The sequence below is a fragment of the Oryctolagus cuniculus genome (assembly GCF_964237555.1).
Source record: "Oryctolagus cuniculus chromosome 16 unlocalized genomic scaffold, mOryCun1.1 SUPER_16_unloc_1, whole genome shotgun sequence".
Taxonomy (NCBI): Eukaryota; Metazoa; Chordata; class Mammalia; order Lagomorpha; family Leporidae; genus Oryctolagus; species Oryctolagus cuniculus.
The window spans coordinates 417,006-431,796 of NW_027208201.1; the positions used below are offsets into that span (position 1 = coordinate 417,006).

The window sequence follows — 14,791 nt, forward strand, 5'->3', positions numbered from 1 at the left end:
CTAGCCGATAGAATAAAGGGGAGAGTGATCCAACATGGGAAGCAAGATACACAGCAAACTCATAGAATGACAGATGTCCTAAACAGCACTCTGTCCTCAGAATCAGCCCTAAAGGCATTCCGATCTGGCTGAAAAGCCCATGAGAGTATTTCAGGCATGGAAAGCCAAGACACTCTGGCAAAAAAAAAAAAAAGACCTAAATGAAAGATCTCTGTGAGTGAGATCCCAGTGGAAAGAACAGGTCTTCAAAGAAGGAGGTACCTTTCTCTGGAGGGAGGAGAGAACCTCCACTTTGACTATGACCTTGTCTAAACAAGATAAGAATCGGAGAACTCAAAAGGATTCCATAGCCTTGGAAACTCATGGCTGGAGCATAGCGAGATTACTGATGCTGTAAACAGGAGTGTCAATTTGTAAAGTCAACAACAGGAGTCACTGTGCACTTGCTCCTCATGTAGGATCTCTGTCCTTAATGTGCTGTACATTGAGATTTAATGCTATAATGAGTACTCAAACAGTATATTTCACTTTGTGTTTCTATGTTAGTACAAACTGTTGAAACCTTTACTTAATGTATACTAAGCTGATCTTCTGTAAAAACAAAAAAAGAAATTATCAACTCCCAACTTGACTCTCACTGGAATTAAACATGACAATAGGTCTGATCTGATTTCATCATCATTTAAAAATCATCTATTATTTTTCACTTAATGTTTCTGTGTGGGAGCAAACTGTTTAAATCTTTACTTAATGTATGCTAAACTGAGCTTCTGTATATAAAGAGAATTCAAAATGAATCTTGATGTGAATGGAATGGGAGAGGTAGTGGGAAAGGGGAGGGTTGCGGGTGGGCGGGATGCTATGGGGGGAAGCCATTGTAATCCATAAGGTGTACTTTGGAAATTTATATCCATTAAATAAAAGTTAGAAAAAGTGTCAAATAGAAAAAATATTATCAACTTTTATGATGTTGTTGCTAAAGTTCAATTTATACAGAAATGTATGATCTCAGATTCCATATATGTTTATGCAGTTAGATTATATATTTCCCTAAAGTAAATCTAAAGTTCTAGAATGGAAGCATTCATTACAAGCCATAAAAATATCAAATATCAAATTTAGCATTAAGAATCTAGAAGATAAAATGTTAAATGTGAAAGAAACACTTAAGCAAAAATTATTGAATATATCTGGGTGACAATTTTTTAAAATTCATGCACAACTATTTCATAACACACATTTGCCACACATTTTGTGAAGCCTACTCATTGCATGGAGTTCATCCTCTCCATTCCCAACTTTTTTTTTTTTTTTAGTAAATCATGTGCATTCACATTGACTCTACTTTTAGTTTCTACACATTAGAGAAAACAGTGGATACTTGCTCTCTGATTTAGATAGACTTTTCTTGTTTATCTGAATAGAAACAAGTTTTATCATTTGACTGGTAATAAACTTAACTCATGAAGACATTATATTTTCATTTTTAGGGAAGTCACTGAATTCTGTTGTGTATTTTGTCCCTACAATGCATCTCACTTTGCATGAGCACCTAATCAAAATCTCACTAATGACATCAGAGCCGTGGCTAGGCCATAGAAAATGTGTTTTGCTTAAAATATTTAGGGACCACATTTACAGTAATTTGAGTTTAGAAACCTTTTGAGTGGAAAAATAGAGTTCTCATATATATGCCCTCTCTACCCCACTTACTAGATTTTCTCCATTGGCAATACCTCACACAGGTATGCAAGCTTAAATTATTAGTCCTTATTGATCCTCATTATTGACTATAGGACATGGCATCCATTGTGTTCACTCTTGTATTGTGCAGAATGTAGATTGGGCTATGGTTTAATGGTACATAGCTGACCTGATGGTGTCCTACATAATAATCCTGAAAGTCACTTGCATTCAAGAAGTACAGGTGTCTGCCCATGGTGTTTGTGGTGGTGGGAATAAAGAGGTGACATTCAGCTGGTATTGTCTGCTTTAGATTAAAAGCGAGCAGTACTCAAATAGTCCCAGGATCTCATGATAGCATCAACCAAGGTTGTAGTTGTGCAAACAGATCATCATGGGATTCCATGGTTAACAGCAACATGGAAGGGTTTTATGCTTTACAAATAAAGATGAAATGATTAGATATGCGGAATGAAAATATCTGAATTCAGGGTGATTACTGGTTCCACACTGATTGAAAACCACATGTCCTAGTGGGTATCTCTGTAAACAGGATTGGTTTGGGGTCTATGTGCTAACAAAGCGATGTGTGGCTGCCCAGAACACTGGCTGAGGGAGGCTGCCCTGTTGCACTTTGGGACATTGTATTGTGTGATACTGGAATTTTCTTGTCTGAATCCTTACAGAAAGCCTTGACTGATGCCTCCCTTTATGCCCTCTGATGCAATCCCAGTACATAATTGGAAAAAGTTCATGGAGAGGTTTATTGACAAACCCTTGCAACAAATGTAACTATCAGGAGTTTCTTCTTTGAATCTTTGTCTCCATGGACTTGGAGGAAAGCCTGGCACCTGGGGCAAGGAGGATGATTCACAAACATGTTTTTCTTCTTGTGTTTTTCACCAGGACAGAAGACCTGAACTGCAAAGCTTCAGGGCAGGAAAAGTATCAGATTCCCCCATGGATGAGTGGACAGCTGTTGGAAAGAAGTCAGATGGAGCAATATTAAAGTGGCTAGTTTCAAGCAATCACACACACACAGACGTGCACGCTCTATGTATGCACCTGCATGACCCTGCATGTTCACTGCTGTTGTGTCCTAGGGTTTTACACATTTGAAGATGTTTCCTTTGATTTTTCTGTTGCTCTTTCTGCAGCTGTATCCCCTTGTGACTTGTCAGGATGGTCCCGACTGCTATTCCCAGATGGAACAGAGTTTTTACAAGGATGGAGATATTGAGATTGCTGCTTTTTTGCACATTTACACATATGAGGTTCCCAGAACCATGATGAGGTTCAGCAAATATCGAAGATTCAGATGGTAAGTTGTCCTTGCCATAATCATTTCCCATTAATTCACATATTACCTACTTGTTATTAGGTCTGCAATTCTATAGGCAAATATGTTCTGTATCCCTGCCATGTCCATCTTCTGTCCCTCCTAAAAACTGCTGGTAATTGATTCGGGGCATGAGGAAGACATTTCTTTCTGCCTGGCACCGTGGATGGTTCAGGGAAATAGTGTCTCATGAGAGGAGGAACAAGAGTCCGGTTGGTATCTTCCTGTCCTTCCCTGTCCAGGTGTATCAGCTCAGGTGCCTATTGTGCCTCAGTAGCAGATTCTTACAGAACCCATGTACTGAAATGAACAAATCTGAGTTACATGAGCTCTTCCACACGTGCTCACACTCTTTTCTGCTACATACTAGATTTGGGGTCATGAGAACACTTCATTTATTCTACAGTTGTAAAGGAGAAAAGATTCAAAAAGGTTTTTCTATATAAAAGTAATCTCAGGGCAACACCTTTGCACAAATATAGTAATTATATTTTACTGATGATATATACCCATAAGAATTTCAATGTTTGTAATCTACTACATTTGCAATTTTTCCCTGATTCTGCCTTTTCTGGGCAAAATAGATTTCTTAAGGGGGATTATTCTGTTTCTGCCCCTCTTAAAGGTACTTTATTTGTAGCTAAATGTAAGTGTTTCATTTTATATATATATATATATATATATATATATATATATATATAGTATATATAAATTTCATGCCTACAGAATATAGTATCATGTAGGACAGTGGGACTGTTTTCTTCAAACCTGTTTATGAAAGTGCCAATTTTCTAATTGGTTTCTACTGTAAGGCTACAGGAAGTAGGCTGCAGCTGCATAGAACTTTGATAGAAGGTAGGTATTAGGACATAGATCATTTCAGTATCATTAAAGCCAATGGATTTGAGAAGTATAGTTGGTGCCACCAAGGAGATGCAACTGATGAAGTATTTTAGGCATTTGTCCAAAGATCTCTGCAGAAAAAAATCTAATGGATACTAACTTGGCATAGCAATAGTATTCACTTCACATTGATTTTTATAAATTCACATTCTTTGATATGTGCACATGGTATCCCACTTATGAAATATATATTTATTACTACTAGTAGTATTCCCCCTGGTTATGCATGCAGCACATCATTAAGTGTACCCTTAATGATGGAGACCAGGAAATAGTGACTTTCCAGTAGTAGGAAAAGAGGCTATGAATAGAGCCCAAGTTCCTCCAAGATGTATGCCATACAAACTGGAGACCCTAATCAAATCTTAATAAATCCAGGGAAAATATCTGTGTTGATGATACTTGGAAAAACAAGAAATACTGAACTGTTAATACATTTAGGCACTATACCCTCCAATGCTAGATTCACCAACTTTAGAATATACAACAGTTACTGAAAAACTGTTTTTAGAGATAAAGAACACAGCATAAAAGAGATAAACTCTTACAAATTCCAGTGTGTCCAAGAGCTGTCTAGACATTTTGGTACAAGACAGCAGCTGGTGAAAGAAATGAGAGGATGTGGAACAATGGAAGTGTCATAGTAATGAGGAGAGAAACAGATATATGAAATACAAAACTGAATTTTATTTGATTCACAGCAATGATTTTCAAATTTCCTCATTCTACAAAGTATGAATGACATATTTGGATAACAAATATGTATAGAAACTATATATACATAAAACACTATATATATATATATAGCAACTGTATGCATGGTATACCTATGTATAAATATATAGAGAGAATATGTATGTAATGTGAATACATATATACATATTATGTTGCAGCAAGAACCAAGAACTGAAAAACTGTCACTTCCTCTGGAGCACACAGTGATCCTTAGCAAGCAGTGTACATGACATAGTCTATTCATGAGGAATCAACACACAGGACATCAGAAATAAATTCAAGGGTCTCCTCATTTACATTCTTTGTGAAATGTCAGATCCTAAAAAGTAGAAATGGATCATTTTCTTTGCATGGAAGGCTATTTATATTCAAAATTGTAGGAAAACTCCAGTGAAGAAGGCCTGTTTGGAGTAAATACTGATACCACTCATAAAGATTTACTTTAACATATGTTTAGTGTTCTAAATGCTTGACTGGCTTAATTGTAAAGCATCATAGTCCAGTGATTCATGTTCACCCAGGGAGTGTTTCCAGCTTCTATAAAGTGCTCCTCCCTTTTCACTATTTCCCTTATTTGAAGCTCTGAATCCGATTTTTATTTTCATGGCTTGTGATGGAGGTTGATGGATAAGTTTAATGGGGAAGAGATTTTTCAGGATCAATTACAGACTCCCATTTTCAGTGCCATGACATCATCCCTCTTCTCGATTACAAAGCCTTCAAGTGAGTTATTCTCTTCCCATTACACCCTGCAGCCTTATGATTTTATGACTGCTATTTCAAGAAGCACTTAATGATGTGATAAGATGAAGAATCATTTTAGTTTGTGAATGTAGGAAACATTTAGAGGCAGTGCTAAAGATGATGTGACTTTCTTTCTCGTGCTTTCTTTGATAACTGGAGTGTACTCCTAGGTGTGCATGAACTTTAGAGAGGGCATTCCAGAGCCTGTTGTAGTATTTACTTTAGATATAAAATACAAACACTTAGAAGAGGTAGATGTTGCCAGAGATGATTTAAATTGATGAGGTATGCATCCAAAAATAAGATCATGTTCTTTGGCTTCATAGACAGCCATGTTACAACATACCCAAGACATTATGATGTAAAAGCAGATCTAATTTTTCAGAATCATTTAGTCTTGGAAACCAGTAAAAGTTGGTAGCAGCTTTGGTTCTGGTGAGGACGTGTCCTGCAAATACAACAGTTCACACTCTGTACTCAGCAAATCTACACATACGGATTAGAACATATGAATGTTTGGCCATGACCATTCCATATCTCACAGTAATCACAGAATTGAAGATAATCTGGATTGGAGGCTTTTCCCTTAAGATCCTTGTGTATTTTATGCAGGTTTCAGTCCAAAAACTACCAGTATGCTCTGGCCTTGGTTTTCGCTATTGAGATCAACAAAAACCCCCATCTTTTACCCAACATGACCTTGGGATTTGGTCTCTATAATGTCATGCACAGTCATATGACGGTAATGGAGAACCCCTTCATCTGGCTTGTGGGACTGGAAGAGGACATTCCTAATTACACATGTAGGAAACAGAGCAAGTATGTTGCTGTAATTTCAGAAAGTAGCATTGCTGTCCAAATGGGGACCCTGCTGGAACTCTACAAAATTCCACAGGTGAGTGTGTAGTGAAAAAGTGGGATAAAGTACATCACCTTAGGTGCCTTACTTAGAACCAAAAATTTAAGGGACAGAGACCTTATACATTTGACACAGTATGTGATCTAAAGAGAATGCGTGCAGAGATTTTGTAGATTAGCCACATTTGTTCTGAAGTGGAGGTGTGGGTGAATGAAAAGGAGAAATGATTTGCAACCAGTGAGTAATGATTCATGAACTAGGAAGCTTTTATATACTGGGACATGATAAAAATAAAATATTCTAAAATCTGACACTTCCATTATCTGCTTAATTTTTTCAGGAATAATGTTATTCACTATAGGAATAACCTTACACAGATTTCTTGCCTTTTCCCTTAGCTGTCCCTTGGACCTTTTGAACCTCTTCTGAGTGACAGTGGTCACTTTCCTTCCCTCTATCAGATGGCACCCAAAGACACTTCTCTGGCCCATGGCATGGCCTCCCTGATGCTCCACTTTGGGTGGGCCTGGGTGGGTTTGGCCATCTCAGACCTCCCAAAAGGTGTTCAGTTTATGTCTGATTTGAAAGTAGAGTTACAGAAGAATGGCATCTGTGTAGACTTTGTGGAATTGATCCCAGCCACTGTAGAGTCACTTTCTTCATTCCAAAGTACGTTTCATATCCAGATCCTAAAATCATCAGCAAATGTGGTGATTCTTTTCTGTGTCACTGAGTCACTCATAGGCGCCAGCTTTCAATCATGGAGGGAGTTAATGATGTGGAAAGTCTGGGTCACCACTTCACAATGGGATTTTGCCAGTTCTGAGAAACCTTTCTTGTTCCACTCATTCCATGGGACTCTCATTTTTTCAGACCACCATGCTGAGATCTCTGGTTTCAAAAACTTTCTTCGGACAGCTAACCCTTCCAAGTACCCAGAAGACTCTTACCTCTCCAGATTCTGGTCACTGGCTTTTAATTGCTCAGTTACTGGGACAGCCTGTAAAACTTTGCAGAACTGTCCACTGAATGCCTCCTTGGAATCCTTGCCTCCGCATCATTTTGATATGACCATGAGTGACGGGAATTACAACATATACAATGCTGTGTATGCTGTGGCCCACAGCATACATGAGATGCTTCTACAAGAGGTAGAAATGCAGCCAGTGAACAATGGGGCAAAGTTGGCATTTTCTCCCTGGCAGGTGACTTGGTTTCCATTATTGACATGTACTCCTGAAGTGATCCCCTTAAGAGTTTCTGCAGGTGTTCAATCCAAGTAGCTTGGAAACCTTTCTGCAAAACACAAGATAAAAATTAGCTTCTTCCTGTAATTTGTCATTCGCGAAAGGGCTCCAATGAAAAGTGGGCAGGTCTCTTGGATCAGCATCAGTGCTGTGACTTAAAAATGCTCTCCAATTCTGTCAATTTAATTTTGACATGTGAAATACCTAGACTGTGTTATTCCATTTTCAACTTCAGCAGTACGGTAATTATTTTCAGGTCCAAATGTTACTGAGGATGCTCATCTACAATGAACATAAGGGATCTCATATAATTTGCACAATTCTTTATTCTAGTAACTTTATTATAGATAGTTGTCCTAGGTACACTGAGAAAATGAGTGTTGGTATCTTGGACTGCACTGTTGGAAATGGTCTGAATCTCACAGCTAGATAATTTTGATTCCACTTGTTTTTGTAGAAAAATGAGTGAAATCACACTTACTTTGATGTAGTTCTCATCAGGTTTATTTTTTTTTTACTTCAATTCATTGGGTGGTCCTAAACAGGTTCTATTGTTTATTTGTGATTACAGACAAAGAGAGATTTTCTCTAACCTGGGTTTCATTGTTATTGCTTGGCAGTCTTCATGAGAATATGATGCATTTTTTCTGTTGCACCCATTTCTGAAGAATCTCCAGTTTACCAATCCAGCTGGTGACCTAGTGAATTTGAATCACAGGAAAAATTTGGAAGCTGAATACGACATTCTCAACTTTTGGAATTTTCCATATGGTTTTGGACGTAAGGTTAAAGTAGGATGGTTTTCCCCATACGTTTCACAGAGTGAACAGTTGTCTCTCTCTGAGAATTTGATAGAGTGGGCCACAGGAATTACAGAGGTAAGTAGGACTGATCATAAGGTTCACACGACACATTGTTACCCCCCAACTGCTAAGGGAGTATGTGCAGTATGGCTTATTCAAAAGACACTTAGAGACATTAAACCACTCCACTTCCAATCCAAATACTTTCTTATGTTTTTAGTGTCTGAGGATGGACAGTACACACACATTTTCCACCACATCTTTTGAATCTATTTAAGAAAATAAAATTGAATGTAGTCATTGTGTCAGAAACAGATGTTTACAGTTTCAGTGAATAAGTTTGCAGGACTTGAAAATCCTCTACTTGGAACTTAAGTTATAGTCTGAACTATGACCAACACTCATCTGATTTTTCTCAGACTCCACGCTCGGTATGCAGTGTGAGTTGCAGCCCTGGATTCAGGAAAACCCCTCTTGAGGGAAAGCCTGCCTGTTGTTTTGATTGCACACCTTGTCCTGAGAACGAGATTTCCAATCAGACAGGTAAGTCAGTGCCTGCCTCTTGGAGAAGTTACCACCTGTTTCTTAAATTATCAACTTATCCATGTAAAGAAAGTATGTGGAATCAATAATCAATAATAATCCACAAAAGGATAAAACTTTCCACAATACACTCCCTATATTATTTTTGAAAGCATATAAAAGACTGAATGTCTCTGTAATGCTGACCATGTTTGAGTTCAGGCTGATATATATAGGTATAAAATAAATAAAAACCAAGATTGGGTAATATTCACCACATAAAACAGTGTGGCATTTCTAAGATTTATTTCATGAATCAGAACTATGCCATCACATGCATCATAAAGATTTTCCAGTTTTTGCTTGTGTTGTGTGAGTAGTTATTTGTACCATATATTTAGTATCATTCAAATTTTTTGAAACTTATTGTTGATAATGAAAGGTTTTGGAAACAGAGTACAGTCCATGGGAGTAGTGTGGTGTATGTGCTAATTCAGTATAGGAAAACTCATGTCTGGGTTCCTTGTGCTTATACAGGTAAAAATCCTTTCACCAAATTCAAGTGCACCATTCTTGGAGTGAGAAAGTGCAACTCTACACAAACTGTGTGTTATGTGAAAAACTATCTTAGAAATCATGCAGTATATCATCCTGAGGATGATACTCATCAAATATCATAAATGGGGCTAATCTTAGCCTTTGACAAAAGTCATTGCTGCTCAAAATATAAATCTTCAAGAACATTCTTATGCTTACATATGTACACACATTTATAAAATTCATATCAAAAGAACTCAACCAGACATACACGGTAATAAGTATGCATAGTGGACCTGGCACTGTGGAGCAGTGGGCTTAAGCCCTGGCCTGAAGCACCAGCATCCCATATGGGTGCCAGTTCTAGTCCCAACTGCTCCTCTTCTGATCCAGCTCTCTGCTGTGGCCTGGGATAGCAGTAGAAGATGGTCCAAGTCCTTGGGCCCCTGCTCACACATGAGAGACTCTGAAGAATCTCCTGTCTTCAGATCAGCACAGGTTGCTGCAGCCATCTGGGGAGTGAACCAGCAGATGGAAGGCCTCACTCTGTCTCTATCTCCCTTGGTAACTCTGCCTTTAAAAATAAATAAGTATGCATACCAAGGTAGGTCAATGACTGCAAATTAAGCACAAGCCCTTGAAGGTAAAATGTGGACATTATAAGGAAATTGAAGTAAGTAAAAATTGGAAGAATTTAAAGTTGGTGATCATAAACAAGAAAGATTTATAAACCTCAGCAAGATGGAACAGTGCGAACAATAAGATTACTCTGTGTGTGTGTGTATACACAGAGAGAGCTGAATAAGTCTGTTTATATAAAAAAATACTAATATTAGAGCTTATTAATCATTTAATTCTGATACATTGAAAAATATAGAAGAAATTCAGATATTCTCAGATAGAAATATTATGAAATATGTTGAGCAATATTTGAAAAATCCAAATATCCTCACAGTTATTAAAATAATTCCCAATACTTGAATTGTGATAAACAATTTTCACATATTTTCTCAACTCCTATAGAGAACAGGAAAAATGTAAAAATTCTGTTTCTTCTATGGGAACATCTCAAGTTGATGGATCAAATACTGCTATATATTCCAGCAAAATGAAATTGTAAGACGCTGTTGTTGAAATAAATTCATACATTTGAAATCTCAAACAGTGTAAAACCAACAGTATTTTTTAAATAAGCTACATCCTGCCCAAAGAGTTTCATAAAATCTAATTCAGTTTATAGTACATGAAAAATGTAATATTAATTAGCATAACTGAAGAAAAATAGTTAATAAAATCTAAGTGATCTATGAATTGTAAACAAAGAACAAAACCACTCAAACATGACAAAAATAAGGATTAGCTTTCAATCCTGAAGAGTATTTTAGAATGCTACAAAACATGGAAATTACAGCTGAAGATTGGATACAAAGTTGACGAAAGAACGCAACTTCTACAGAAAATTACACAGGAGGTTTGGCTCCATGCATATTGTCAAAAAAGAATGACATTCAACTTACTAAAAAGGAAGATTTAAAAGTGGCATCATTTCAAGTGATATTGGGATGATGTAATGAAATCAGTGAATCAGTAATTGAATTAAGTAGTGCTGGTATACAAAATTGTACAAAGCAGTTACTTTTCCTTACCAATTCTGGAAAACAAACCTATGAAAGATGGCACTTGTAATGTCTAAAAAGTATGAAATATCCAAAGGAAAGACTAACTAAATATTGGAAGAAATCTGCAAGTTGAGACATCAATCACCAATGGAACAATATATTGAACATAAGAGGATACAGACAGGGCTGGAGAGAAAATTCATGTTCAAGTATAAAAAGACAGGAAAGTGGAAATATGCCAGTAAGTTTCAAGGTGATCTACAGACTGACTTTGATTATAGGCAGCATCCTAGTGTGTTCTTTGATGAAAACTTTCAAGGGTAGAAATTAATCCAGCTGGTATCAAGTGTACAGCTGTTCTGTGTTTCTCTAGAACCTGACCATTCGCCTTCTAATGGTGGTTTTTCAATCAGTGCTTTCTCCTATCATGACATAATCCAGATTCTACCTTAAAGAGATATGTTTTAGTGAGGTTGCTAGGTGATTTCTGTGCAACCAAAATTCACAAAGTATATCTCCCAGTCCATGATTTTAAGAGTGGGAACCTGGGGCCAGTGCTGTGGTATAGTAGGTTAAGCCTCTGGCTGGGATGGTAGCATCCCAGTTGGTCAGCAGTTTCAGTCCCAGCTGCTTCACTTCCAATGCAGCTCTCTCCTGATGCTTGGGAAAGCAGCTGAAGATGGCCCAAGTTTCAGAGCTCACACCAATACAGGAAGCCCAGAAGAAGCTCCCAGTTACTGGCTTCAAAACAGCCCAGTTCCAGCTATTAATGTCTTTTGGGGTGTGACTTACTGGGGGAAGATCTCTCCCCTCCTCTTTTTCCCTCTTTCCTTTTCTCCCTGTCCTCCTCTCCTTCTTTCTCTCTCTCTCTCTCCATTCTGTTTCTCCTCTTTCTTCTGAAACTCTGACTTTCAGGTAAATTATAAATAAATGAATACTCATTAAAACAAAGACTGCAACCATTGGGTGGTTGAATAGGCCATGAGAGTACAGAAAGAATAGCACCATTAAAAGAAGGGCTCATTTCAGGCATGGAAAGCCATGACTCTGCAGTAAAAAATAGACTACATGGAGGATCTCTGTGAAACCTCTGTTGAAAGAAAGGGTCATCAAAAGGATGTACTCTTGTCTGAAGAGAGGAGAGAGCAACCACTTTGCGTATGGCCCTGTCCAAATACCAATGGAGTCTCTGGTCACAAAAGGCTTCCATAGCCTTGGCAGACCATGACAAGAGACTCAGGTGATCACTGACATCATACATACATAAATATATTAATTGTTAAAGTAACAACAGAGGTCACTGTGTACTTAGTCCCATGTAGGACCTCTGTCCCTAATGAGTTGTACTATGAGAATCAACTGCAAATTTTGTTTCTAAACTGTGCTCTATATGTGGTCTGTGTGTGTGGATACCAACTGTTGAAATCTATGCTTAACATGGAGTTGGTCCTCTGTATTTAAAATCAAACTAAAAATGAACCATAATGAAGAAGGAGATGTTATAGTTAGAGGGAAAAGGAGATGTGATGGGAGTGGGAGTGGGAGGGTTGGTGTAGGGAAAAGAACCCCTATATTCCTAAAGGTGAATGTATGAAAAATGCAATCATTAAATAAAAACTTAAAAACTGACGGCTGCTGCTTGCTCTTGTTGCAAGTGAGCATGCAGCAGAATATGCCCTGTATAAGGGCAAAGTAGCCCTCACCACACATGCAACCCTCTGGCTCCTTGATCATCAGTTTCTAATCCTAAGAAACAATGAAGAAGGAATTTGTGGTGTTAAAATAACACAGGCTAAGGTATGCTTTTAAAGCACCATGAATAGGTTCAGAGAGTAGCCCTTAGGGCTTTGTTAGGAGAAAAAGAGCATGTACTCATCATTATGTAAGGTACTTAGGAAGATGAAGTATTAACTGGCTAACATGAGGTAGATGGACATAAATAATTGCCAATAATTTTATGTGTCATTTTATATGCTCTCTTTCACATCAAATAAGGACCATTTGCCTAAACTAGCCACATTGGGTATTCTAGAAGGTACTTGTGAATCAGGAATAACTGAACTTGAGATGATGTTAATTACGTTTCTCACCAGATATGGACCAGTGTGTGAAGTGTCCAGAGCAGCAGTATGCCAAAACAGAGCGAGACCAGTGCTTCTACAAAAAACTGACCTTTCTGTCTTTTGAAGAGAACCCTGGGGATGACCCTGGTCTGCACAGCTGTGTGCTTCTCTGTCCTCACCGCTGTTGTTCTTGGGGTCTTTTTGAAGCACCGAGACACTCCCATAGTCAAGGCCAACAATCGTTGTCTCAGCTACATACTGCTCATCGCCCTCATCTTCTGCTTCCTCTGCTCCTTACTGTTTATTGGTCGTCCCAACACAACAACCTGTGTCCTCCAGCAGACCACGTTTGGAGTGGTGTTCACCATGGCTGTTTCCACAGTCCTGGCCAAAACTATCACTGTGCTTCTGGCCTTCAAGTTCACTGCCCCAGGAAGAAGGATGAGACACTGACTGCTATCAGGGGTACCTAACTCCATTATTCCCATCTGCTCCCTGATCCAACTGGCTCTCTGCGGCATCTGGCTTGGGACTTCTCCTCCCTTTATTGACACAGATGCACACTCTGAGCATGGCCACATCATCCTGGTGTGCAACAAGGGCTCAGTCACTGCCTTCTACTGTGTCCTGGGCTACCTGGGCTCCTTGGCCATGGCCAGCTTCACTGTGGCTTTCCTAGCCAGGAATCTGCCTGACACCTTCAATGAAGCCAAGTTCCTGACGTTCAGCATGCTGGTGTTCTGCTGTGTCTGGGTGACCTTCTTGCCTGTCTACCACAGCACCAAGGGGAAGGTCATGGTGGCTGTGGAGGTCTTCTCCATCTTGTGCTCCAGTGCAGGGCTCCTGGGCTGCATCTTTGTTCCCAAGTGCTACATTATTCTCTTCAGACCTGAGAAGAATGCTTTGAAAGGATTCAGGGATAGAATAGTTTCCAAGGAAACAGATGTTCTGAAGTGTAGCTCTTAAGGCTCTCACAGTTTTCAGTTGTTAGAGATTAAGATTTATAAAACTGATTTTGCATTCTGATATTATAAAATAACTTGCAGAATGTAATCTTCTTATGAACTGTTTATTTTCTCTTAAAATGTTTTGTTCTGAAGCACCAATTCACAGAAAAGGAAGGGATAATCAGAGAAACCTTCCATCTGGTGATAGACTCTGAAGAGATCTGCTGTGGCCCAGTGCTGGTTTATGCCAAAGCAAGATCATTTCAGTTGTCCATTGGAGTGTCAGCATATTAGGCCATCTTCTACTGCTTTTTTTGGATCATTAACAGGGAGTAGGATTCCAAGTGGAACAGCCAGGATATGAACTGACACCCACATGGGATGTCATAGTTACAAGTGGTGGTTATATCCACTACACACTCACACTTGTCCCAATCCTCCTCTCTTCAAAAATAATACTGTGTATAAATTTCTTAGCCTGGGTTTCATGTTCACAAACACAAACTGATCTCAGATAAAGGCTCTCCTTGAAACTTCTCATTGCTTTTCATTTCTGTGTTTTCATTGTCACCTGGTGGAGATTGTAATATTCATATTTTAATAAAATGTGTTACATGTTTGCTGTTTTCTAAGATATATTCATCTATTTGAAAGAGTTTACACAGAGAGAGGAGAGGCAGAGGGAGAGAGGTCTTCCGTCTGTTCAGTTCACTTCCTATTAGCCACGTTGGATACAGCTGCACTGATCTGAAGAAAGGAGCCAGGGGTTCCTGGTGCAGGGTCCTAGAGA

General features: G+C 38.6%; 1 protein-coding gene across 1 annotated transcript; it reads left to right on the forward strand.

The window, feature by feature from the left end:
• Positions 1–2,969: 2,969 nt before the first annotated feature.
• LOC100354152 (vomeronasal type-2 receptor 116) lies at positions 2,970–14,559 on the forward strand. Its single transcript, XM_070067501.1, is given in 7 exon segments — positions 2,970–3,004; positions 6,017–6,299; positions 6,662–7,475; positions 8,168–8,388; positions 8,733–8,856; positions 13,085–13,182; positions 13,184–14,559. Coding segments are annotated over 7 exon segments (2,412 nt in total). The 3' UTR covers positions 14,021–14,559.
• Positions 14,560–14,791: the final 232 nt, after the last annotated feature.